Source organism: Monomorium pharaonis, chromosome 4 (genome assembly GCF_013373865.1).
Source record: "Monomorium pharaonis isolate MP-MQ-018 chromosome 4, ASM1337386v2, whole genome shotgun sequence".
Classification (NCBI taxonomy): Eukaryota; Metazoa; Arthropoda; class Insecta; order Hymenoptera; family Formicidae; genus Monomorium; species Monomorium pharaonis.
In genome coordinates this window covers 12,305,825-12,332,843 of record NC_050470.1, presented here as the reverse complement: position 1 = coordinate 12,332,843, position 27,019 = coordinate 12,305,825, and the positions used below count along the sequence as shown (strand labels likewise).

At 36.1% G+C, this 27,019-nt stretch overlaps 2 protein-coding genes and 1 long non-coding RNA gene across 3 annotated transcripts in view; 2 read left to right on the top strand and 1 right to left on the bottom strand.

The window, feature by feature from the left end:
* LOC105836910 (sodium- and chloride-dependent GABA transporter 1) overlaps positions 1 to 27,019 on the bottom strand; it is a 365,264-nt gene that overhangs the window by 247,215 nt on the left and 91,030 nt on the right. The gene's annotated exons all lie outside the window — the stretch shown is intronic.
* Positions 5,387 to 8,694, top strand: LOC118645254. Its single transcript, XR_004963022.1, has 2 exons — positions 5,387 to 8,061; positions 8,309 to 8,694. It is a non-coding gene; the product is annotated as an uncharacterized LOC118645254 (long non-coding RNA).
* Positions 19,309 to 21,974, top strand: LOC105840934. The gene is made up of 5 exons (XM_012688026.2): positions 19,309 to 19,452; positions 19,627 to 19,864; positions 20,113 to 20,683; positions 20,889 to 21,242; positions 21,956 to 21,974. The coding sequence occupies exons 1-5, from the start codon at positions 19,309 to 19,311 to the stop codon at positions 21,972 to 21,974; spliced, it is 1,326 nt and encodes a 441-aa protein (XP_012543480.2).

The following is a 27,019-nucleotide window of genomic DNA, read 5'->3' as shown; positions in this document are numbered from 1 at the left end:
ACCAAAATTGGAGCCATTTCTTGTAGCTGTATGAAGTTGGCAGGCTAGCTTTCTTGTGAATAAAATTCACTTTCTAGGTAAATGAAAAAGTAAGTTTCAGATACGCACAGATCGAAACGGACACCACCAATGAAATTGTATAAATTGATTCTAACTTTAATTAAAGCAGTAATCTGATTGGTGGTGTTCGTTTTAATCTGTGCGTATCTGGGACGCTCCCGAATAAAAGAAGCTTGTCAAGAGCGCACAAGAAAGTAAGATTTCGCCATCGACATATAGTACTAGACTGAATTATATTAATCCGTAAAAAAGATCGATAAAAATAAGAAGAAAAAAATAAAAACTTTTATTAAAAACAAATATGTTTAAAGAAGTATTCATAAAAAACATAATAATACGTTTAATCAAGAAATATTTATACTTAGCGCTATTTTAAGTATAAAATATTTTTGAATAAAGGCACTTTTGCATTTTGTTAAAAATACATTTTTACATATGTAATGATCGACGAAACATCCATTAGACGTCCATCAAGATTCCATGAAGCCTCTACTAATAATCCACACAACGTTTAATAGACATCTTTGACAACGTCTAATGGAGGTCTAATGAACGTACGTAATGCAGAACTGTGGATTTATAATGGTCCTATGTTGGATGGCTAATGGACGTCCACTGGAAGTTTCAAATTTCCATGATAGAACATCCATCGTTCAATAAACATCCATTGGAGGTTCTGTTTTTATATGGGTTGAGTAGCTGTAGTACCAACTTTTCATTGAAACAAACTCAATTTTCAATGCAAGAAGGTTCAACTATGTTTCAAACTCAGAAAACATAAAATTTAAGATTTTTTATTTCCAAAATTTTTTTTCTGTATGTGCAACCTTACATTTCGTGATGATCCTTAAACACTTGATGCTCATGAATACATATTTGTTATAGATTAGTTCATTACATGTCAGAAAGATGAAACATGTATAGTTAAATAACTTTTTTATAAATGAATATAAATTTACAATTTTTTTTACTTGTTCTTACATAACATGTGCGGAACAACATGTGAATATTTTAAAAAATATCACTGTTTTTGCTCTGTTCTTCTGATAATGGTAAATTATATAATTACAAAATAGATAGATAGATTTATTATATTGCGTTCCGTCGGAGTTTGCAATCTCATTATCATGTACATGTTTTTCATTATACAGAATATAGTCTTAAAATTCTACCGTCCTGGCCATTATATACCTCACAAATATCACCACACTTTCCTTCTCGGTCCTTTACCTCCTCTTTTTTAACCCATTTCCCCCTACCACCAATATATCTACAACAATCCTTCAACTTCTTCGCGACCTGGCTTTATGCAATTTTACAAATAATATCCCTCCCTACCCTTTACGCCTAAAACTCTTATCCTTATTTTTCGCCCCTCTCATCTTCTCCCCCTTTGCGACCACTCTACATTCACCTTTCCTCCCTCTTCAGCTATTCCCCTTCACCCTCTCTCCATCGCCTCTTTTACCCATCCCAGCTCCACTTTCTTTCCTCTACTCATAGCTCTTCATTAGAAACCTTCACCCTTTTATCTTTTGCCTTTTCCCTTCTTGCTCCATAATCATCCTCACGCAGTTTTCCCTCTCCTCCTGGTTATTACATTCAACCTCTTTCTAAATAATTCACCTTTTCCTCTTCTTCCTTCTTGCTTCTACCTCTTTTTCGAACCATTTCCTCAGTCTTTCCTCCCGTTCCAACCTTTCCCTATCCGTCCTCGTCGCTTCCAGTCGCCTCTCCTCCAGCTTCTCACTCGTCCTCCTGGACCGGAACTGCGTACCCTTCTCTTCTTTCTCCCTTCTTGAACCCCTCTCGCTTTCAGTTTCTTTCTCCACTCCGTCCTCGTACCCACTGCGTTCCCACCTTTCTTCTCTCTCGTTTTACCTGTCTCCCATTCTCCTTCTTTCCTCCTCCTGTCTTCCTCCTCCTGTCTTCTCACCTATTTTCCTCTTCTCCCTCTCTTCAAATGTATCCCCTGCTTTCTCCAACGCTTTATCCCCTCCTCTTCCTTGCCATGTCCTTCTCCACTCTCGCCTTCTTGATACTTCTTTTCACCTTCACCTTGCTCTCTCCTTCGGCTGCCGTCATCCTTCTCTCTCTCTCTCTCCGTCTCTCCTCTTCCTCCTTTTTTTCCTCTCGAGTCTTTTTGCGTTTACCTTTAGCTTTCTCTTCTTCTCTCTGTTTCTACCATCCTTTTCTTCCGCTCTCACTTGTCTCTCTCCTCGCACATCTCTCTCAGCTGCCTTATCATTTCCTCAACACCTTCTCTCACACCCTTCAGCTCTCTTTTCATCTCTCTCAACTCTACGCAGATCTCCTCGCAGTTCCTTCTTTCCGACCGTTCTCCTCTTTCTTAACCTCCCTGCCATGTTGCCGGCTCCAATCTCTCACTCAATATCTTGACTCGTTTCACGTATCGCACTCTCCTCCAATTACCGCTCTCCATCACTCACTACTTCAACCTGCTCAACCTGCTACTCAACCTGCTCCTGCCGCCATCTGTACAGTTCCTGCACGCACGCTTTGACCAAGCTCTCGCACCCTCGCTCATCTCGTTCTTACATTGATCTTTGCATCGATCTTTCGCCGCAACTCTCTCTGGCTCCATCTCTTCCCTCTGGCTCCGCCACTCACCATCCTCCGCCACTCTCGCTCTCTACCAGCGCCCTCTTCGAGCGCCTCTTCTTCTCTTCTTTTTTAGCAAACGCTTACTCATCTCACCATTCCTCTCAATCCACAGCTAAAAATCTTCCTTCACCGCCTGTAGCTCATCCTTCCTCCTTTTCCTTCCCTCCAATGATCCGACCTCCTTTCCAACCACTTCCTCTTTCACTCCACCATCCTTACCTCTCCTTAACTCCAAAAAACTTCAAAGCTACAATCCCATCTGACTATTCATTCCGCCATCTTTTAATTATAAAATATTAATAGTATTAATAATATTATAAAATATTAGTAGTATTAACAAACAAGGGAACCTTACGGGTCATGAGTCATCAATTTTTTTCATACTTACAGAATTTAAAGATTAGTATGGTATCCGGATTATTAGTATAGTATTAGTATCCGGATATCAATTTCTTAAAACAGTACGATGCTTAAAACAGTACGGCGAAAATTTTAACCCATCGTTAAAGCCGCTCGTAGCCGAACGCATAGAGCTCTAATTTTATAAACGCGGAGTCGCTGATTCGATTCTCGCTAAACCCTTTTTTTTAAATCTTATATATTAACATTTATCAAATTAAAATGTAAATTAATTATTAAATATATAATTGTAATTTTTTAATATAAAAATTAATCTTTTTATTTTTAATCACCACTTGCTTGAAAATACGAATATTTATATTAAATTAAAATTTGATGTAAAAATGAAAAACATTAAAGAAAATGAAATACACTTTAAGATTACGAGTAAGTACAAAAATGATATTAAAAACAAAAATGATATTTATAAAAATAGTTGTTTAATTTTTATGAGTTTTTAATTAATCCGTTGAGCCGTTTCTGAGATTCGATAATCTCGAGTGCTTGCAAGTCGTGTACTCGCGTAAAGAGCACGGTCGGGCTCGCGCTGCGCTTTCACTTGGCGCGAGCCACTACCGTGTCTCTTGATACATGTATGATACAAAATATATTAACAATAATTACATTTGACATTACTCGTCAATATTTCACGAACCAGGATGGTATTCATCGTAAAAGCAGGCGAAACAATAAGTTTCACGGCAAACTGTGTAAACGCAAATTTTTTACAATTACAAAGTTTCTTTTTTTTAATTTCCATGGAAAAACATACTTCGTTCACATTCATAAAAATTTCTTTGTTATCACAAAATTGAAGCAAACCATGCGTATCGAATCACGAAAAGATTGAAGATGGTAATTGATGATATACAATAAATTTTTGTTCGATTAAATACGCATTTTGAGGTCGTTTTATAAAATTCTTGACTTGTTTATAAAAATATACATTACAAGGTTGGACTAAAGGGATACATTTCGGAGGGATAAATTTAACAGTACATATTGCCAAATGCTTATTATTTAAAAAAATTATCATATATTTTCGGCTTGGTTTGCCCTCCCCAAGAATCAACAAACAAGAGAAATTTTTCCTGTTTTACGTAAGATTTTATAATTGTAATTAAAAATGTTTATATAAATTTGTTATTAGTTTCCCTGACTTTGACGATGTGACAACGACATTATTATATTTTTCAACATTCGTCCAATTTCTGAGCTATAGGTCCAAATAAACCTGTTGGTTCTTGTAAGCACACAAATACTGCGAGTGAAAATTTTTCAGCTAGAGTAATGCTATTTTGTGCTATGTAAGAGTGGATTATATTAATCTGTGAATTAAACTAGATCTCTCTTTCTATCCTCGGACCGATTTCTCACTCACACATATATACGAAATTTTCTCTGAGGCTTTTTTCTTATACCAAAGCTTTTAGCTCATTTCTGCAAGCATTTTGTTATTCTTTCATGTAATACGATTAGTGCGTACTAGTTATTTGTACGTACAGAGTCTTTAAAACTTATGTGTTACAAATGAAAGACACGAGACGGCTGCACAAAAGTATAATTTTCTAACTTTTTTTGTTTTTTACATGAAATTATAGGTAGGCACTATTTGTAATTGTTTATATTTTAATTCTGGAGAAGAATTTTTAATTCTACAAAATCAGTAAAAAAATAGGCCTAATTAAAAATAATAATGTTTAATCGGTAAAACAGACGACTCCAGCATTTCCTTAAATGTGAAATAAAAATTACATAAGTATTAAATAAATATTACTTAAATAATTTTCTTTAATTACTATTTTTAATAAAAAATTGATAATTTATAAATATTAAATAAACGTCAAATAAACGTTATAAATATTTTTTCTAATTCATTATTTGAAATAAATAATTAATGTAATACAAATGTTTAATAAATATTAAATAAATATTATTTATACAATAAACGCTAATAATGTAAAAATAATAAAAAATAAATATTTAAAAAACGTTAAAAAAATATTGTGTGCTTCTTGGGCTGTTAAGAGGATGCTAAACTGCTCGTCAAATTTGATCGAGGTCGATAATGTAGAGTCATTTGGGCACGTTATTAACAAAATTTTGTATGTATTTCTTTTATAGATTTAGAAATCCTTTTTCAGAATTGTGGAGAATTTTTAATTCTGTAAATGCAATAAAAAGTTGTACATTGGAACAAATTGTACAATTCTGACGATAAAACAGATAGGATCCTCTTAAACACCGAAAACTTTTTTTCTAAGGTTCCTAGGCTCATTCTAAAAGCACAGTAGTGTTCTTTGCTGAAATGCCAAGTGCGCTCCATGCTTATTTTATACGTACAAAGTCTAAAACTTTTATACGCAGCCAATGTTTTTACGAGTCGACTACAGAAGTCGATAACAAAACTATAATTTTCTAACTTTCTTTCGTTTTTCGTATGAAATTGATCGCAGCGCACCGCGTTATTATCTGTATTTTAATTTTGGAGAAAGATTTTCAATTCCATGCAATCAATAAAAAGATTTCGGTGTCCGAAAATTAATGATAAAATAGAGCAGTTTAGTATCCCCTTAAAAGTAGACTGATATTGACATCCTAAAAAATATTTATAAAAATATGTCGTATTTAATAAATATTTTATATACTATATAAAAAATGTAAAAAATTATAAAATTTTTAAAAATATTTATTTGACCTGTATATTAATAACAAAAATAGGATTGATATTTGATATTAGATTACGAGCCTGTATGCAAAAATTTTGCGCAGAAGCCAAGGTTTCCTCTATTTACCACAATAAAAAACCACTTGGATAATGACTACTCTGCAATACTTTATTAATTCGATCACAATGTTTCGGCCAGACAATTTCTGGCCCTTTTCAATTGAAACTAAAATTACATAGATACGCAAATTATATTACATATATCACATCTCAACGTCACATTCTAAAATCCGTAAATTGAATAAAATAATCGTACCTCGTATAATTGCAGTAAGTTACATTAAATATCTTAGTTCGCAAATAACAACTCTTTGGTATTGTTTAGAGAGACGTATTAGAAAGCACATCTATCCTTCGCAACGTTTGTGAGTCAAATGAAGAGATTTGGAAATGTGCAAGTCTAAACTATACGTATAATTCTGTCATACACTGTGTTAAGATTGTCAGTATCTTTTTGCAGATTAATATTATTGTTGAATTTTTTAATAAAAAACATTTCTGCGATCTCTCTTTTTCTTTTATGCTTTTCCTTATGTACAATATTGGGTTTAGACCATTCGAATTTGTGATTGGTGGATAATCGATGGTTGGTAATTACCGTGTGGTGCGAAGGCGAACTTTTTATATTTTTTTGGTATTCCAATGTATGAAAGATCACAGTCGCGATAATTAATTTTATAGATTATTGTTATTTTTTGTTGGCAAATTTTATGTTTGGGTTTTAATTTCTCAACCCACGAATTAGAAACTTTAAAATCAAAGTTTTCAAATTGACTTATGACAGCTAAAGCCCATTGCTGCAAGCTTCTTGTCATCACTTGTTGATTAATTTGTTGAGCTTTTATAAAGCAATCGTATGTCCATGAATTGATGATCGTATATTTATCAAAAACAGTTCTACCACTTTTAATATGTTGTTCCTATATCGTCAATTGATCTATACGTTTTAATTGAGAACATCCTTTTTTATGTTAATTTGTCAAATCTTATTTCGGATGTGATCTTGCAATATTAACAACTTTTATTTTATAACCAATTGGAACAAAATCGTTTTTGATTTTTTTTCCTTTGGCTCGTAATCAGACTCGTCTTCTTGTAGTTCTTTAAAAGCGTTGTCGACGTCAATTTCATCGTTCATAGTCAGGTCTTCATCTGTTATAAATTTTTTTTTAAATAAATTTTGTAACGTATAGTGATAAAAATCTTCTGCCAGTACAATTGATTCTTTAGTAATTGTTAAAGAAGATTGTTCTGTGATAAGACCATCTTGTGCAAGAAGCTGCTTGTAATAAGTAATAGCACTTTTTAAACATAATTTTTTATCATCTTTGCACAGATTTTGTTCAAGTGGCTCTTCTCGTACAATCGAAGGGCCAGGTTCATCAACAGATTTCATGTCTGACTAGATAACTATGTTATTCTTATATATACTATAATTTTAACAAATTAAACTGATCGCTCAAAATAACTGCAGTTTTCATCGCTTTGAAAGCTAACAGTAAAATACGAACTGAATAGTGTTATGAGTGACACATTCATACCAATAAAAAATGTGTCAGTAGCACCGATGACGTAAGTCGGTCAGCTGCAGCAGTCAGCATCGAGCGCATTGCGCGAGGTTCCGCGCAATCTGCTCGACAATTAGTGCAATGCTCCTTAGACAGCACTTGCTGTCTAAGCAAGATTTTAAAATACTGACCGATTTACGCCCTCACGCTTTTCACGATTCTCCCCTTCTCTCGATCCAACTACTGAATTAACGGATATATAAATCACCGAAAGAAAGTGAGAGACGGGTCAATCCGAAGTCGACAAACCGAGATAACACACGACACTCTGCTTTGCGGGGTCGTGTATCGCCGACACAAAACATTGTAATAAATACAACCACGACACTCTGCTTTGCGGGGTCGTGGACAGTGCACTCTTAGACGCGACACTCTACCTTGCGGGGTCGCGATCTAACCGCACACTGTAAAAACAGACATTATAATAAAAGTGCTCAACACAAAGAGTGGTGTGTAGTGACTAAATACCCTTCTCGCGAGATCTTTGGCAGCGATCCCTAACGTACTCCCAACGAGGAGTACAACAATAGCATCTGCTCTCTCGGAACTCTTACTTGCTCCACTTTTCATAAGGCTGTCTTTTGTTCACTAGATGCGAGAGAATGCGGACCAACCAGGATCGACTTACAATAAAATTGGCTTATAAACTCCAACTAACGTGCTAAAGATACAGCGTAAAATGTAAGCAATAAAATAACTGAACAATATTATTTATACATATTATTTTTGCATTTAACAATAAAACGTTTTCTATTTTTATACTAATTTTAATTTATTATAAATATTCGTATTTTAAAGCAAGTGGTGATTAAAAATTAAAAGATGTTAATTTTTGGAACTAGCGAAAATCGAACTAGCGCTAACGAAACTAGAACTCTATGCACTCGGCTACGAGCGGCTTTAACAATGGGTTAACATTTTTTTACAGCTCTCGGAAATCTTCAAAGTCAATTTTCTCGAGTATTTTTGAGAAGCGCATCGTACTGGTTTGGAAAATTGATGTGCGGATGCTGATCTTCAAATCTTATAAGTATGAAAAAAATCGATAACCCATGACCCGTAGGATCTCCTGTACCCAATATGGCCTCCTTAAACTTTGGAGATTTTTGTAATTTTTTTGATGAATACGAAATTGAAAAATAAAAGTCAAATTTAAAATAGGAAACATTTCTAAAACTAAAAAAAATATATGAAATATTTTAAATTATTTATATAAGTATAGTAAAGATTTTTTAAAAAAGATAGCACTTGGGTCACGTTGATTACATATATGTATATGTCAAAAAGCTTCAATTAACTACACTGCAAATCTAATTGTAAGTGTTTTACTTTAAAACGCTTAAAATGTTTAAATCCTTGTAGTCATTATTTAAGCGTTTAGAAACATTAAATATAAAGACACATAAAGTACTTTTTTTCAAAACACGTACGCGTTTTATTTTGACGTGGATTTAATGCATTCAAAGTGTTTGAACCCTTACGAAAAAAACACTCTAATTTTGAGAGTTTACACTCAAAATTGAGTGTTAATACTCGATTTTTGGAATTTACTCCCAAATTTAGGTGTATACGCTCAAATCTTGAGTATTTACACTAAAGATTCAGTGTTTATACTCGAACATTGAGTGTGTACACCCAATGATTGAGTGTTCATACCAAAGTTTGGATTTAAATATTGAATATTTGAAAGTATACTCTCAACATTTGGATATGACACTCAATAAATGAGTGTATACTTCCAACATAAAGTGTGAACACTGAAACGTTGGAGATGTACACTCGACATCTATCGGTTGAAGGTACCCAAATAGCCAAAGAAAGGCAACGTGTTGTTATTTTGCTATCACTTATTTCCTATTAATTTTATCAAACTAAAGCCAAGGTGTTTCCGCAAACTGTCTGTTGTTCTGACATTATATAAAATTCTACATTAGAATTCAACAAACTGACGGCAAGTTGTCAACATGCATGCACAATTGCTGTCAATATGACAAGTTTATTATTCCTCAATGCATGCACTTATAATTTTATAAATTCATGAAGGTTATTTGCTCTCCTGATGTTAACTTCGTTCCACGTTAAATGGAACGAAGTTTCATGAAAACTTTGATTTTAAAGTTTCAAGTGATCATCCGCGTGCCGCGTGAGACTAGCGTGAGGCGGCCCTTAGTGTGATGAAGAGCGCTATAGCTGTACACGAGATATTGCGAATCGCTATGGTATGCGAAAACAGCGAGAGCCCCCGAGAGCATCCACGACAAATTTGAAAATATTTTATAATCTTACATTATAATAATTACTCATTCTGGAACAATATTGTATCCTTGAAATTGTTTTAGGTATGTAATATTTTTTTTTGAAAGTCGTTTCAAACTTTTGTTTCAATCTTTTAAGTAAATCGTTTCCCCATGCATTTTTTTTAAGTTTCAATTTTGTGTCTAGGATCAAGAATAACAATTACACAATAAATCTAATGAGTTTTAATGTAATGGTTTAATATTTTATCCCTTTCTGCTTCTAGTGCCAACAGTAGCGATTCATCTAATAACATCTTCCATTGATAAAAACTCGCTGGCACTAGCAGCACTGACAAGGGAACGGACAAAACTGTCCCTCACCGATTTGAATGAGCTTTGAATATGTTGTAGAAAAAATAGACAAAATATTTTTTTAATATTTAAAACTGCAAATACAATATAACAAAATATATAATATCAAGAGAAAAGTATAAAAAAAAAAATATATATATATATATATATATAAAAACTACAATAACTATTTGCATATACAATATTATTTACACTATTTGCACATAGCACGCTCTGATAATAATATAATTATATAATTTAATAACTTTGAAATGCTAATTAAAAAATATTATGAAGTAAAAATGAAACAAAGAATAAATAAAGGGAAAAGAGGTTGAAATAATTGTTACAAATATATAATTTTATACAAATTAAAATTTTTATTAGGCAGAAATAAAAGAATACCAATATTGCATGGATAAGGAAAACTGCTAAAATCTTACCAATGCTAATAATTTAAAAACATATCTTTTTTAAAGAAATCAATACAGAATTTGTTTACAAATGTCTTACATTTACGGCACATATTCATTACAAAGATGATGTTCATAGAAAAAAATGTGTTATACAAAGCGATTTTCTACACCAAGAACAAGTTATAATTGCTATTTCGTCGCAAAGATCGCATTTTACTTTAGAATTCTTTTTAAAACAATAGTCTACTGGTGTATCAAATTCTATCGGTATAGCCCACAGGTATTCATCGTATGCATTCTCTCCGTGTCTACTTTTAGTCCACGCATATTTAAATATATTTTGAAACCTGGGCGACGAGAATTGATCAATGGTGTGTTAATGACTGTAATTTCAAGATATTATTTCTATTATGAAGATCTAAAGTCAGATCTAACAACATAATTGTATCAGAAAAATATTTAATAAAATTGTTCCACAACCAAAATCTGTATATCTAATGGCTATATTTTTCCCGTTGTATCGGCCGGAATAGTTAGGAAAACAATATCTGTTGCAGAATCAGGTTTAGTTTCTGAAACTATGTTAAGACAATGTCTACTCCACGAATCTAACAACAATACTGATTGCAGCTCGACATTCGGAAAAAATACTTCCTTTAGCCAAGTTTTTATATGATTTGGGGTTAATTTGCCTGACTTTGAAGCCGTAACAAAGATATTGGTTGAATAATGTTTCTTGTACTTTCGGCCCAAATGTTCCTGTAATTTTTTTTAATACTATGAAAAAAGGTGATAATAATCTACCATCAGCCGAAATAGTCGATTGAATTGTATAGCTATGCGTGGTTGCTGATATATAGACTGTACTACAGATTTTATGTTTTTAATACCTTTTGGAGCTAAAGTACGACCAGAATAAAATTCTAACTGAAATCCATTCTGATCCGAATTATAAATATTTTCGAATTATAAATATTATATTAATCAATTTTAAACCAAATCAATTAATATAATATTGTACATTTGTAATAAATGTATCGCATTTATTTTTCAAATCAGGTTTCGATAATAGAAACCTTTTTGTAACAAATTTTATTATTTTTCTAGACACAATATTATGTGTTTTTTTAAATCTTTGTACCCATTTCTCTGAAGCTTTGAATTCTGCCACATTTTCTTCATTTTGTGCTCGAGAAGCCCATCGAGCGATGTCAATGTCATGAATGATGATTTTTCTTTTAAGTGCTTCATTAAAATAGTATTTAGAAATAATTTAATGTGCATTTAGAAATTTTTTTTAATTTTTCTGGCCTACTATCACCTTGGATGAATAATTTTCCCATCGTCGTAATTGTTATATTAATGTAATTTTTTTTAATTTTTGCTTAACTCTTTCAAGCGATCTTGGTTTTGTCTTACCACTTTTCCAGTATTCCACAGCTTGCCACTTATAGTCAGTTGATATTGTTTCTTCAACTGAATTACAAATAACTTTTTCTGGAAAATAGATTTTTTCTTCATCGGCCTCTAATAAATCAACTTTTTCCACTTCTAGGATCTCATACTTATCATAAAAATTTAAAGTTTCTTACCCTTCTAATTGTTTTTCATTTTTTATTTCTAATAGCATACGTTCAATTTTTACATTTACTCGTTTTTCCTGCGAAGTTATCGCGGATAATCCAAACTATTGAAAGTTATAGCGAGTAAAAATATCATTATATGGATTAAATTGCAGCATTCTGAAATATTAAAATTAAATATTGTATATCTCAATCTTTCATTATATATAAAAAATAATACACTTCATAATTAATAGAATTGTCTTTATATGATAATTATGTCATCTCTAATTCTCTTGATAAAAAAATTATACGTCAAAATGTATTAAGCCATCAAAACGAGTAATAATTATAAGGAGACCACAGTACAGGACATTAAAATAAATATTTTGAAATTTAAAGTAAACAAAAAATAATTTTATAAACAAAATAGTTGTGCTAATACAGATAATTACAAAAAATTGTTGAATCAATCACAACATCAATTACAACATTTGTTGTGATGAAAATTGCTCTAAAAAATGATTTTTTTAGAAATACGAAATCGGAGAATAATATGAAAGATGACAAAAAATAAATGACAAAGGCAGAATTAAATCGCACACATTTTTTTATTATCAATATAATAAATGTTTAAGATTAAAGAATTGATCTATTTTAACCCTTTAACGCCGGGATAGACACTTTTTTCCATTATCTTCAACGTAGTATCTCAAAACCTAATTTAAAAAATTCTGCTAGGGTCATTCCTCATGTTTTTGAGATCGCTCTTTCAAATGCCGTAGCGTAAATTAATCAAAAATTTAATTCAAAAAAGATATAAACAAATTTTTGCAAAAAAAAACATAATTTTTTGGTTTTAAATTTTATAAATCTATTATTTCTGAATAAGTTTTCAGAGAACCTCTAAGAAATAAAAATATTGCATCAAAAATATTTGAACTTTAAGATAGTAATTTTAACAAAAAACAATGTAACTATTACGTTTGACCTGAATGGCCTCAAATATATTTAACAAATAGCTCACAACGTTTCGACCATTGGTTTCGATCCTTATTATGTGCTTAGATACGTAAAAATTATGTGGTACACATTTTGAATTATAATATGTGTCTAGATATCATCTAAAAGGCAATATAAACGAAGTAAATTACAGAAGTTGAATGATATGGTAAAATCCTGGCGTGACAACGACATCATTAGTAATTTCATGTATAAAAAATTGAATTGCACTAACGCGAACCTCCCACGATGTTATGGACAACCGAAGATCCATAAAAAAGATTATCCATTAAGGATTATAGTATCGACGCTTGGTAGTCCCCTATACAATACCTCGCATTTCTTACATCAGATTCTGGATTCGTCGATTCCAAAACTACAATCTTATATCAAAGACAGTTGGACATTTTCAAGAGTAATAAGCGATGCTACGATTAAACCTGATCAAACGTTGATTTCGTTCGACGTCACAGCATTGTTTACGAACATTCCTACACAATTAGTTCTAAATTCTATTATAAATAAATGGCAATACATCTCTACAAAAACTTCACTGTCATTACAACAATTTCTATTTGCAATGAAATTGATATTGGAATCGACGAGTTTTTCATTCAATGGCGAGATATATGAACTGATCTTCGGCAGTCCAATGGGATCCCCGCCCTTTCCAATACTTGCTGATATGGTCATGGATGATTTGGAGACACACTGTATAAAACAGTTACCGTTTCATATCAAAATGTTCTAGACTCTAGAATCTAGAGGTATGTTAATGATATTTTCGCTATTATACCGACAGCGAAAGTTAATGATATGCTCACTGTGTTCAATTGTTATCATCACCGATTACAGTTTACATATGAAATTGGAAAAGATAATGCACTGAGTTTTTTAGATACTATTGTTATACGTGATAGTAGCACCCTCATTATTAATTGGTATCGTAAGCCAACGTTTTCGGGTCGGTATATGAATTTCTTTTCCAACCATTCAACAAAATACAAAATTAACACTATTAATAATCTTGTTGATAGAGCTACATTACTCGCTCATAAACAATTCAGAAGACATAGTAAAAGTTAAAATGTTAGAATAATGCAGTTTCAAACTGCGCGCCACAGCGTGTTTTTTCGAGGCATGCTGCGTTCTACTACCCTCTTCACAGCGCCTTTTGGCTAAGGCCGTACCGCGTGCGTGCACGCACTTGTTCGGCATCTGTTAACGAGTATACACGTAGTGTACACGGACTAGACGAAAGATTTACTTTTACTTTGTACTAGAATTTTCGTTCTTTATTAACGTATGACGAATTGACTTTTATGAGTGTAACGTGTGTTTATTATTAAAGACTATTAAAATAATAATACGTGGTTTGATTGCTGCTCGACCCTGAATTCTTCCATCAGGTTATGGGCCCAGCACGCTTCCACTGCGCAATCAAAACCACGTGTTAGTGACCGACGTAATCTTTTTATCTCGCGCTTTGCTTCCGCGAGTGGTGTGTTACAATATCAACGTGCGCTTCGGAAGACTGTTCGTATTGAAGCATTCGCACGTGCAACAGGATGGAAGGACTAAAAGAGGACTCATGTCTGGCAAAAAAGGTAAGATAGGCAATTAGCACACATGTGCGCCCTATATTGCGCGAAACGAAAGACACGCTGTGCATCACAAAATTGTTTATCACCTCGGGTGTAACGGAGGTCATATAAGAAACATGAATTTGCTTTGTCCTGGATGGCACGAAATAAGATAGCGACGTGCTGTGTTCTCGAAAATTCTGAGGGGGAGGGGCGAAGGCATAGCAACGTAGCCCGACGTGCGCTTCGGTGTGACGAGTACGGATGGGGGAAGAGAGAGGGAAGATGCATCGCCTGTATGTTTGTGCGCGTTACCCGTAGCCGAGTTGCATCAGCAGCCCCTCTCGTGTGCTGTGAGCGTAGTGGGGGGGACACGGACCCTTGAGGCCTGAACAGTCATGCTTGATAAGTGTGTGCATGCATACATGAGCACACGTATACCCGTTGACCCATTCTCTTCTTCGGATCACAGCGCGTTGTACATAAAAGTTTACCCTACAGGAATTTGAGATTGATGCTTTCCGCAAAATTTTAACAAAAGAATTTCCAATAGACACATTTATTCCAATTTACAAATAAAACTATGAAGTAGCCTGAGTCTTGACTCTCGCTTGCCGGTTGTCCGATACTAAAGATAAATAAGTAAATATTATTCAACAAATTCGTGATTTGTCCTTTATATAGATGTAATGACCTTCCTGCTGTTTTGTAAATATTGAAACAATGACCTGAGACTGCAGGAGAAACATCCAGGGCACGGCGTAATAATACGGAAAGTGAATGACGAAATAATGTTTAGAACGGACGACGGAATTCTATACAAAATAGGTGTGTAATCTTCACTGTAAAATTGTATATATGAATGCATATGATTACGGGTGTTCGCGGACGTTCATTAAATTTTGACTGAATACATACGGATATACACGTACGCTGTAAAATTATTACGTGTGAGCACGAACGTTACGAGTTTAATACGTGTCACCGCGGATGGTTACGGCTGTTGTAAATTTAATAATTTATTAAATTACAAAGATCTACTTAGGCTATAGCAGTGAGTTTTATATATATTATGAAACTTCACATGAAAACCGGTAATAATGATATTAAATAAAGTTTCGAAACTCATTCAAAGACACCAACCATCAAGCTAGTTCATATTTGTTGTGGGCATTGCTGTACGCTCTGCCACTGCATCTATGAGGGCGGATGCGGAGGTGATCTTGTGTTTGGACAGTCGCTTCCATCCGATACGGCTTGCGTTCGGTCGATCGAAATGGGAGCTTGATTTGTGCCAACTTACCGAATCAGTGGACAAACGGTAAATTCTTTGTTTCTATGCAGATTCCAAGAAAATAACGAAAGAAGAGAATAGAGTCGTCTCCAAGGTCTTAGACCTGGCCGAATACAAAGGCGAGACTTTAACTATAGTACCGTGTCCCAAAACCCAGCTGGCTGAATTATGTGAATCAACAACAATGATGAATGATGGTCGTATGAGTATGGCAAGGGATCTAACGTGTGTAAAAACGTGTGTGGATGCTGGGACCCAGACGGACGATCAAGACTTAGGTATGGTGTCTACCTTTAAGTAAATGAATGCATGTGGGACGGAAATGTATGGTGAAACGGATGTGTAAGCAGCTGATTCACACAAGCTCGACAGACAGTCTGCGGCTTAAATCTGAGAACGAATGAATATGCGAATGTACTTGCGTGAATGCTCTTACACGAATATTGTTTTTTTTTTTCGTTTCGCACGCATAATTCTACGGTTGCAGGCGAGTCGCGTAAAAATCAGAGCCCCATGACTGAGGATCAGCTCACTGATCTGATTAACATATTTGAGAGGATGAGACAACAGACGATCAGAATGATGCAAAGGTCAGAGGAAAATATCAGAGAAATGAAAATTAAGACTAAGTCAGAGTTAAAGACAACCGCCGCGGACGTAATAAAAACATTAGAGAGAAAAAGGAAAACATCGCAAGGAGAAATGAGTATGAGGAAGCGGATGATGCGAGTAGCGCAGATGAGTCGGAATCGCCTGAGGACCTACTAATTACACCTGATGACGGTGCTGCCACACATGATAATGTACCGGAAGCTGTCAGCAGGGTACCACTAAACCTAGGAGTGCTGAGCGGAGGCAACGCATCTACGAGTACAGTTAACGAGTGTCCGCGGAATGAAACGATCAAATTCGAGATAGTAAACAGAGATACTGGAATGAAACGAGATTACAGACTCACGGAACGAACAAAATTAGAACACTTCATAGACTACTTTACGTCGGAACTGAGAACTCTCAACCTGCTACATATAATAGACCCGATTGTCTCTTTATCTAAAGACTTGTCACCTGAACTCATGATAAACTAAAGTTTAAAGTCCGGGACATCTTAATAAATCGCTTAGATCAGCGTTACCACTCGAAAATCGTCCACATAAAGGATGCCGTAGAACTGCTTGCAAGGATAAAAGAATTAAAACGATGCGAAACTAACTTAACGTCGGTCACCATTCGCAAACAATTGTATAGCATGGCGTATAATCCCAATAAAGAAAAGGCAGCGGAATTCTGGGATAGGTTTAAAGAAGTCGTAAGGAATTACGAGAACCTGTCTGATACCGTCCCCTTGTCGGAGGTGGAAAAACGCCTTCTACAACGTGTTGATGACCTCTGTTCCTCAAATACAGTTGGTTGAATTCCTGACCGAAAGCACCAAAGGAAAGGATTATCGTATGAACAGCTGAAGTCATACATACTCCAGTTTGAAGCAAATCGAGCGGCAGCCGGGGCTTCAACAGTGACAAATACGACGAACCCTGCAAGTGCGATGAATGCTCAACCTCGGAAAGTCAGAATGAAATGTTATGAATGTGACGATTATGACCATATATCAACCGATTGTCCGAGGAGGGGCACAGGCCTTCGGAAATGTTACGAGTGTGGCGAGCTTGTGACGCACGTTGCACGAGGGTGTCCAAAGCGCTTGGCAAAAGGTCGAAATAGCTCTCACAGCTCGAGAAGATGTATCTTATTAAAAACCTCTCGTGGCGAGAAAATTACGACACAAACCAGGAAGAATTTCAAACGAAAGAATTCTAACTCATCTAACGGTACGAATATTAAGACAGAGATCTAACAACAAGGGAGGATATAAAAGTCGTGGAAATAAGAATAAGGGTAAGAACGACGCCAAATCTCTTACGGATGTTGTCAAATCAAAGAATGACAAAGGTAAGCAATCTCTTGCAGATGTTAATCATATTGTGTCCCTTCTTCCTGCAGGCTTTGTTAAGGATGATAGCGAAACTGCAACTATGGGAACGGACCGTATGAATGATAACTCTAGAGTATTTGCTAAATTCTTGGCAGATTCCGGTGCTACAGAACATCTCACCAACTTTCGGCTGAGAGAGCTTTCAAAACATTCGACGAATCGAATTAGGGCGAGATTGAATGCGCAAACAATGACCCTGCTGCAAACCTGAAAACGGACGGACTAAGGGACGTTCGTAAATATTAACGAGTGACGGAAGTACGCACGAGCTAAAAGATGTAATCTGCGCGGAGAACTTGTCTAAAAATTTACTCTAGGGATAGATCTGGACAAAGAATGTATAGATATTTTTGACCCTGTATCTCATGATTTGTTTATAACAGGAATTTATAAACAACCTTACTGGATAGTTGAGCTACAAATTGATAAAGATCTTGGAAATACTAATAGTTCCGATCGAGTAACAAATAAAACAACTGTTGCATACTTGTCAACAGCAGGAAATAAGGAAATTCCGCGATATGTAACTCGGAGTGTTGCAGCCCGAAATAACGCTCATGAAGCTGCCTGTAAAGCCGAAACCCACATGACGAATAACTCTGAAAGAGAATCCGAAACTCTGAATGCAAAAAGTACTGAACCGACGGCTACACAACCTGAGGATGAGCAAACTGATACGAATGAAAACTCAATTGTTAAGAAACTTATACAGCAAAATCTAAATTTTGAAACAACCGTTGCAGATAGAAAATTGAACAATGTGGATGAGTTACCAGAGATAGAGTTAGCTGGAGATGAAGAACCGTTCAATAATAAATACAAGATCTTTACGCAAAAGAATACGGCAATGTTTTGGCACGTGCATATGGGCCATGCGTCAGTTGACTACTTAAAAGCAATGCAAAAACAATTTCGTGAAAACAAGAGCTTGCTGAGTGCGAATTTCGACTCTCTTATATCGGACTGCGTGAAGTTTGCATGATTTCTAAATTTAATAAACTGTCCTTCAAATCAACAAGACGAGCTACGAGGCCGATGCAAATTATACACTCGAATGTCATGGGTGCGATTAGTCCGACAGCCTATCCTAAAAGATATAGATATATCTCTGTTTTCATTGACGACTTCTCACGACTGGCCATAGTCTACCCTATGAAAGCCAAGAGTGACACAGGACTTTGCTTGGAGTCGTTTATGAGGAACTGTAGAAACCTTTTAGACTACGACGCAAAGGTCTGTTACCTACGTACCGATCAAGGGACAGAATATACCGGAGGTTATACAATAGATGTACTCAATTGTCTGGGAGCTGAGAACCAACTAACTTGCCCGGATACACCCAAACACAATGGTGTATCAGAACAATTCAACCAAACAATTCAGAAGAAAGTGCGCGCCTACATGTATGATTCGAAACTTCCGGAAAATATGTGGGAGCGTTGGGTGCTGCTGTCTACGTATATAATCGAACACCACACAAGTCGAATGGAATGACGGCTTTGTTACGGAAGTTTGCGCCAACTTATAATTTCGATATCAATCAATTGAAACGATTCGGCTGTTTAGCCTACATCAAAGTGCAGAGGAAGACTGGACAAGTTCAGATACGAAGGGCGAAGGGTAATACTGGTTGGGTATAAATTATCAGGATACATTTTTCTAAAATCAGAGGAAGGGAAATTTTATGAAAGCCGTGATGTTAGATTTAACGAAAAATTGGTGTACGGAGACAAATACGGGAAAAATCAGGTCAAGGACTGGGAAAATGTATTTGACGAAATAGATAAAGACAAATGGTTGTTTTTGAGAATGAACGAAACGACGACCACCGGGAAATCTTAAAAGCGGAGGGAGGGAACGTGAAAAGGAGAGAAAGACCAAGGAAGAACAAGAGTGCCTCAAGTACAGGCTCCGCGGATGAAACGGTCAATCAGAGTGATCCCGAGGTCAACAAACTCGATGATGAAACGTATCATGCACTCTTGGCAGAAATAGAGATCCAACTTCTTACATGGAAGCCATGTCCACTACAGACAAACTTAAATGGCAAGAAGCGATTGATGATGAACTGAATGCGATGGAAAAGAACAAAGTGTGGAAAATTGTCGATAAACTCAAAGTGAATGAAAAAGGAAGAAAACCGAACATAATCAACGATCTCTCGATGGGTGCTGAAACGGAAGTCAGAGATTACTGGAAATATAAAATATAAAGTACGATTGGTCATCAGGGGTTTCAAAGATAAGAATGTGACCTGACTGAAACGTATGCGCCTGTTTCCCTACTGTCGACAGTGTGTCTACTGATAGCTGTAATCAACAAGCATGATCTTGTTGTCTGTCAACTGGATGTTAAAACCGCCTTCTTAAACGGCACCATAAGTGAAGAAATTTACATGGAAATTCCGGAGGGAGCCCAGTATTCAATGGAATTCAGGAAAACGAAGGTCTGCAGAATTGAACGAGTCCTCTACGGATTACGAATTAGCCCTAAAAGATGGAACGAGCAATTTACGGAGGCTGTTAAAGGTACTGGCTTAAAAGCGGACGACAATGAACCTTGCCTTTTCGTGTGGAGAGAATGTTTGGAATTTTTTATACTCTTGCTTTACGTGGATGACATGCTGATGGCCGGTAATTGTAAGAGAAAATTGTTTGAAGTCAAAGAAAAATTAATGAACGACTTTGAAATGATCGATCTGGGGGAGCCAAAGACATTCCTGGGCATTAATATTAGTCGGAATAGAGATAAAAAAATGATGACCCTGAGTCAAGAAGCATATATGGAGAAAATGGTGAAACGTTTCGGGCTTGAAGAAATGCACCCTCAACGAATCCCCGACAACTTAGGTAGCCAACCGAGAACGCAAATTGAGAGAGGAATCTAGTGATGAAAAATCCTTGGCTGAGACGAATACGCTTAGAAATATTCCTTATTGAGAGGCTATAGGTTCTCTGCTCTATCTTGCAAATGCAACACGACCTGACATTTCTTATGCAGTAAATGTGCTCAGCAGATACCAGATAAATTTGACTGAGGATGATTGAAAGGGTATCAAACGAGTGTTCAGATACTTAAAGGGGACCAAGAATCAAGGTCTGAACTTTTTGGCCAAAAAGGATGACTTAGAAGTTTGGTCGCATACAAGCTTCGCAGATTGTAAAGGCAGTCTGACAACGTGCGGCTTTGTTGTGAAGCTTTATGGCGACTCAGTTGCTTGGAGGACACATAAGCAACCTTATGTAGCGCTATCTACCTGTCAGGCAGAGTACGTAGCGATGAGTGAAGCCTGTCAGGAGATAATGGCCTTGCATAACTCATTGAAACAAATGATGAACAGATCCTTTACCTCGATGCGGCTTTGGTGTGACAATAAGGCAGCCGAAGCTAGTGCCAAAACAGGGAGTGGAACTAAGCTGACAAGGTAACCTCGCGAACCCTAAATTCTGATTTTCATGAAACTTGGCATAAATGTAGAAGGGGTGAATACATCAATTTAGAAATTTTTAGTTGGTGTCCAAAAACGGTTTGAAGGGGTGAAACCATCTTTCAAAGTTGAGACATTTTTGCGGTTTTTTGATATATCTCGTAAACTAAAAAAAATATTAAAAAATGTTTTATACAAAAGTTTTACAGCATAAATACCTCCATTTAACTACACTATTTATTTTTTATAAAAAAAATTTTTTTTTAATAAATAGCATAGTTACATAAAGGTATTTATACTGTAAAACTTTCTTATGAAACATTTTTTTATATTTTGTTTAATTTACGAGATATATCGAAAAACCGCAAAAATCGTCTCAACTTTGAAGGGTGGTTTTACCCCTTCAAACCGTTTTTGGGCACCAACTAAAAATTTCTAAATTCATGTATTTACCCCCTCTACATTTATGCTAAGTTTTATTAAAATCTGAATTTTCGAGTTCGCGAGGTTCCCTTGTGAGACACATGACTAAAGTTCGTGAGCACTATGTCAAGGAATGTGTAAACAAGAACCTTGTAACTGTTAAATGGATACCGTCTAGAGACCAGATAGCGGACATTCTTGCAAAGCCCCTCCCTTTTGAACTTCACAAGCGTTTAACAGAACAAATTTTGAATGAATGTATAAATTAATTTTTTTTTTGTTTACAGGAGAATCCAAATAACCTAAGAATGGCGAATGTAGCTAATAATATTTTCGGTTGCTTTGTTACATTTTGTTATAATACTCGTGACTGTTTAAGGACCCATCATTCTTACTGGTGATCCTTGCTTTGAAGATACAAAACAACGATGTGGTCAGGAGGGAGTGTTAGAATGCAGTTTCAAACTGCGCACCACAGCGTGTATTTTCGAGGCATGCTGCGTCCTACTACCCTCTTCACAGCGCCCTTCGGCTAAGGCCATATTGCGTGCGTGCACGCACTTGTTCGGCATCTGTTAACGAGTATACACGTAATGTACACGAACTAGACGAAAGATTTACTCTTACTTTGTATTAGAACCTTCGTTCTTTATTAACGTATAACAAATTGACTTTTATGAGTGTAACGTGTGTTTATTATTAAAGACTATTAAAATAATAATACGTGGTTTGATTGCTGCTCGACCCTGACTTCTTCCATCATAAAAGAATATTAGTTAACAACAATTACCATACTAATATGATCGATAAACACGTTGGTTTGCGTATTAAGGGGCTACATACACCCAGAAATTTTGAAAAAATGGATTTTTCGTTTTTTGCATATTCGTAAAGTATAAGGTCTTGAGAATATCCCTTGCAAGTTTCAAAGTGATTCCTTGAAAATTGTCAGAAATATAGCGAGAAAGGTCCAAGCGCGTTTGACGATGCTGGGGCGCGATGAGCGCCTTCTAATCCTTTGCAACAGATAGCTTACGCAAGAATATTACGCCGGCAAGCTAGAATCGAAGCCTTTGAAGCCGCTACATCTGGGGAGGGTTCACTGTATGGCCCTAGAGTGGATGACTCCATGTAAGTTTGAAAAGAAATTATCTACGTTTTAATCGAATGTCAAACTTTATACGCGTTTCTCTCGAAACCATGTTTTCAAAACGCGTGCCAAAAATATCTCGGAAACGGCTAGACCGATTTACTTAAAATTTGGAGGGCTTAATCTACACAAAAAGGCAGTCTTTATCGTGGCGGTCTTTTTTTAGAGCTCTTACTTTTTTTTAAGTTAAAAAAACGACCGATTTTTATCTTAAAAAATTGCCTTTTTTCTTTAAACGGCCGCCATTTTGCCAAAAATCGATATTTTAAAAATCGGCCACGATAAAAACTAGATAATATCATTCAGTTTAAGAAAATTCTAGGCTGGTCTGTTTCAGATAAGTTCTGTACGAGCTGCAATTGGCACCGTGGAGCATCTTTTTTTAACAAAGTTTTGCGACAAGGACAATATCTCCGCCATTTTTTAATATTTTTAGTTCAAATTTATTCTGAAACATGTTCTAAAAATGTATTTTAAAGTAAAGAAAACTAGGATTAATTACATACATTACGTTTTGAAAAAAAAATCGAGAAAAAGGCCTATTTTTTACGTCTCTAGGTGTATGTAGTCCCTTAAAGCTCTCAACCACCATTATAGGAATAACTATATACATAATGAGACCTGTGTGAAGTTAGCCCCCCCAAGTTTAAAAAATCAAAAATTTTCTTTTTTTAAACGTTTGCCCATCGTTTGTCCATGAATGCCTTGTTGGAATATTTGTTTGCCCTGCTCTATTTTATAAGTTATAAATAAATTAATTTTCGGGGGGCTAACTTCACACTGGCCCCCCAAGTTTGAAAAACCAAAAATTTTCTTTTTTTAAACGTTTGCCCATCGTTTGCCCATGAATGCCTTGTTGGAATATTTGTTTGCCCCGCTCTACTTTATAAGTTATAAACAAATTAATTTGGAAGGAGGACAACTTCACACTTAAAAAAATAAAAAAAAATTTTTGGGCAAACGTTTGCTCATCGTTTGCCCATGAATGTCGCGTTATAATTTTCGTTTGCCCAGGTTTAATTTAAGAGTTATCAGTTTTGAGAAAGTCATCCTTATTCCGATCAATAATCGTTTGCTCAGATGGAGGATATAAATGGCGTCGGTGAGAACGGGTGTGAATTTGGAAGCTCCGAAGTAAGGAGTAGTGAAGTGATAATGGAGGTGAGAGGGAGAGTAGGAAAGTGAAAATTCGGGTAGAAGAGGACGAGTGGTGGTCGGGTGATTGGAGGGAAGCAGGAGGACGACGGAAAAGGAAAGATATGAAAAGATATCGTGATGGAGTTTTGGAGATGAGAAGAACGAATGTGGAGTGAAGTAGTCGTGGAGAAGAAGAGGACAGTGAGAGGGCGCTGAGAAGAAAGGAAAAGTCGGTTGGCAGGAGATGAAGACGGGAACGAGGAAGATGACGAGGAGAGGAGAGATGGCGCGGATGGAGAGGATGGTGGAAAACGGGTTGGCAGGAGTGAGGCGGCAGACGGTAGCGAGCTTTGGGAACGCAGATTCTCACAGCACGTGGTCCGTCGAAAGGAGAAGATAGCCGACGCAGAAACAGTAATAGCAGAGTGAGAGAAAGCAGATGAGGTGAAAATAGAGACAGAGATGAAATTTAATAATGAGGAGAAGAGAATGGGATAATGAAGGAGACGGAAAAGGACAGAGTGAGGGAAGAAAGTGCGGTCGAGAGGAGAATAGAAGAGACTGGAAGAGAATTAAGAAAACAGAGTGAAAATGCCAAAAGGGCTGAAAAAGGTTAGGAAAAGATTTAGAAGTCTGGAGGCGAGACTGGAGAGGTGGCAGACGGGAGAAGAGGACTTGGATCCAGACGAGGAAGAAAAGAGGGGAAGAAAGGTATGGAGAAGCGGCCAGGGAGAAAGAAGAGGAAGCAGAGGGGAAGAAAAAGACGGTCGGATGGAGACAAGCGGAGAAGAGGCTGAAAGGGAACAAGGAGCAAAAAAGTCGGGGTAGAGAGGGAGCGGAGTGGAGGGACGATGGAGACTGGTGGGGGGGAGGAAGCAGAGACAAGGAGGAGAAGAAAAGGATGGAAGAGAGAGCGGAGAGGGTAGAAGAGATAAACGGCTTGCTAGTGAAAGAGAAGAACGGTCAAGCAGATGGAAGAGAGAGGAGCCGAGGAGATCAGAGAAGGAGAAAGAGAGACAAGGAGAGGAGTTTAAGAAGAGCAGGAGAGTGAAAAGAGCAGAGAAGAGCGTAAAGAGTCGGGGGGGCTCAACAGCACGGAAAGTGGAGAGATGACGGAAAGACGGCAAGTTGAGAAGAATGAGAGGTGGAAGGAGAATAATGATTTAATTGATTGTCTTAGGAGGAGAAGCAGGAAAGAAGGAGAGACGGCGAAAAAGCATGAGGGGAAAGAGACGAAGAGGCGGAGAGAGCAGAGGAAGACAGGAGAAAGAGGAGAGGAGGAGAGGCCCCTTGATGAAAAACGGAAAGAGGAAATCAAGGAGGAGAGTGGAAGGAGGAGAGCAGAGATGAAGAGAGAGGAATGGAAGAAGGACAATGAAGAAGGGGCAAAAGAGAGGAGAGAGTGGGATTAGGGGGTGGGGAAAAGGGGATAAGGGCGTGCGAGGGGGGTGGGGGTGTTAGAATGTAAGGGTCGCAAATGGCCAGGTCGGTTTGGGAGTAGAGAGGATACAACTGTGAACGGTTCGGGAACGCTCCGTGGAAAAAGCGCCTTGTAACCCCATATTGGGACACAATAAAGTCTATCTATCTATCTAATCGTTTGCTCATTTATAATAAAAACGTTATAATCGAATCATAAGTTGTCAAAATTTAAATTTAATTTTGCATGCTTAAGCCTTCAGCACACGATGCGATTTTCCATGCTAGATTACATACAAGGCATCTTAATACGTGTCCTGATTGATTCGGATGATTATGTCACCAATGAGCCAATGAGGATATGTAGTAAGATGCGATCTAGCATGAAAATCGTATCGTGTGCCGGAAGCTTTACTTACAAAACAAAAGATTAATTTTATACTGTAAATGCGCAAGAGAAATTATAATATTATAGTGAATCTAATGATCATCCGTAATGGTAATTGTAATTTCACACAAAAATTTATTACAGTATGTAAAAGAAGCATTATTGTGCAATCATAAATGATTTAATAATTAATTAAGATAAGCGTGCATTTTTTCTCTCTATGTGTAATACAATTAAGATTAAAAAAAAAATTTTTGTGCTGTATTAAATTTTATGACTTTATATGATATAAGATAATGAATGATATGCTAATAGAATAAATATCAGTGCTTTGGACAGTCGTTTCTTAAGGATGTATTGGACCGAAGTTCAAAATGGTACAAAGTTGCTAAAAATTGGTGAAATTGTTTTTTTAGTTTTCCTAATGTACTGAAAAAAATTAAAAATGTATCCACTAAACGGTTGCTGAGTTATAACTATTTTAATTTTTACTGATTTTACATGTATCATTTTCCATCTTATGGAAAAAGACGATCTTGACGGATAAAACAGCTAAAAAAATATAGAAGAAATAATACCAGTGTTTTGAATCTTTTTGTACATTTAGTATATAAATAGATAAAAATCTCTGCCAAGTTTCAATTGTCTTCACTACACCGTTTTAAAGAAATAAAATATAACTTGAGATAATTGTGCATCTTTATTGTCAAAAGTTTAAACTCATAAGTGAAAAAAATCGCAAATACGTGAAAAATACCTTTGTAAGAGTAAAAATAAGACTCCAACTATCGTTCAAGTTTCTTACATCTGGACTTACTATGCGTTAGGCGTAGATATTTAAGTATTTCCTTAAAGAAAAAGACAAACTCGACGCATGTATATTGGCGAGCAAGAGACGATATTAGTATCGAGTGCGAGTGAAACATATATTAGACACCGGTGAGTGGGTATCACGTCTTCTCGCTCATTATAACTCTTTCTCGAGCGTGTGGCGTTAGTGAAGAATGCAACATCGGCGCGATCGCCACTTTTTTCGCTCCTTCCCATCTCCTCGATCTCCACCGTGCGCCCAGTAACACGTACAGCGCTTTATGTGTGTGCGTGATCATCATTCAGAAGGGACATTTAAGTCACGCTCGAACAAAGTTTGGGACGATATTTGTGCATTATTGGAAAATAAAATTAAGCGTGATATTCTATTCCTGCATGTACAAAAAACAGAAATAATGTATTACTTAAAATCAAGCAGCAAAAGAA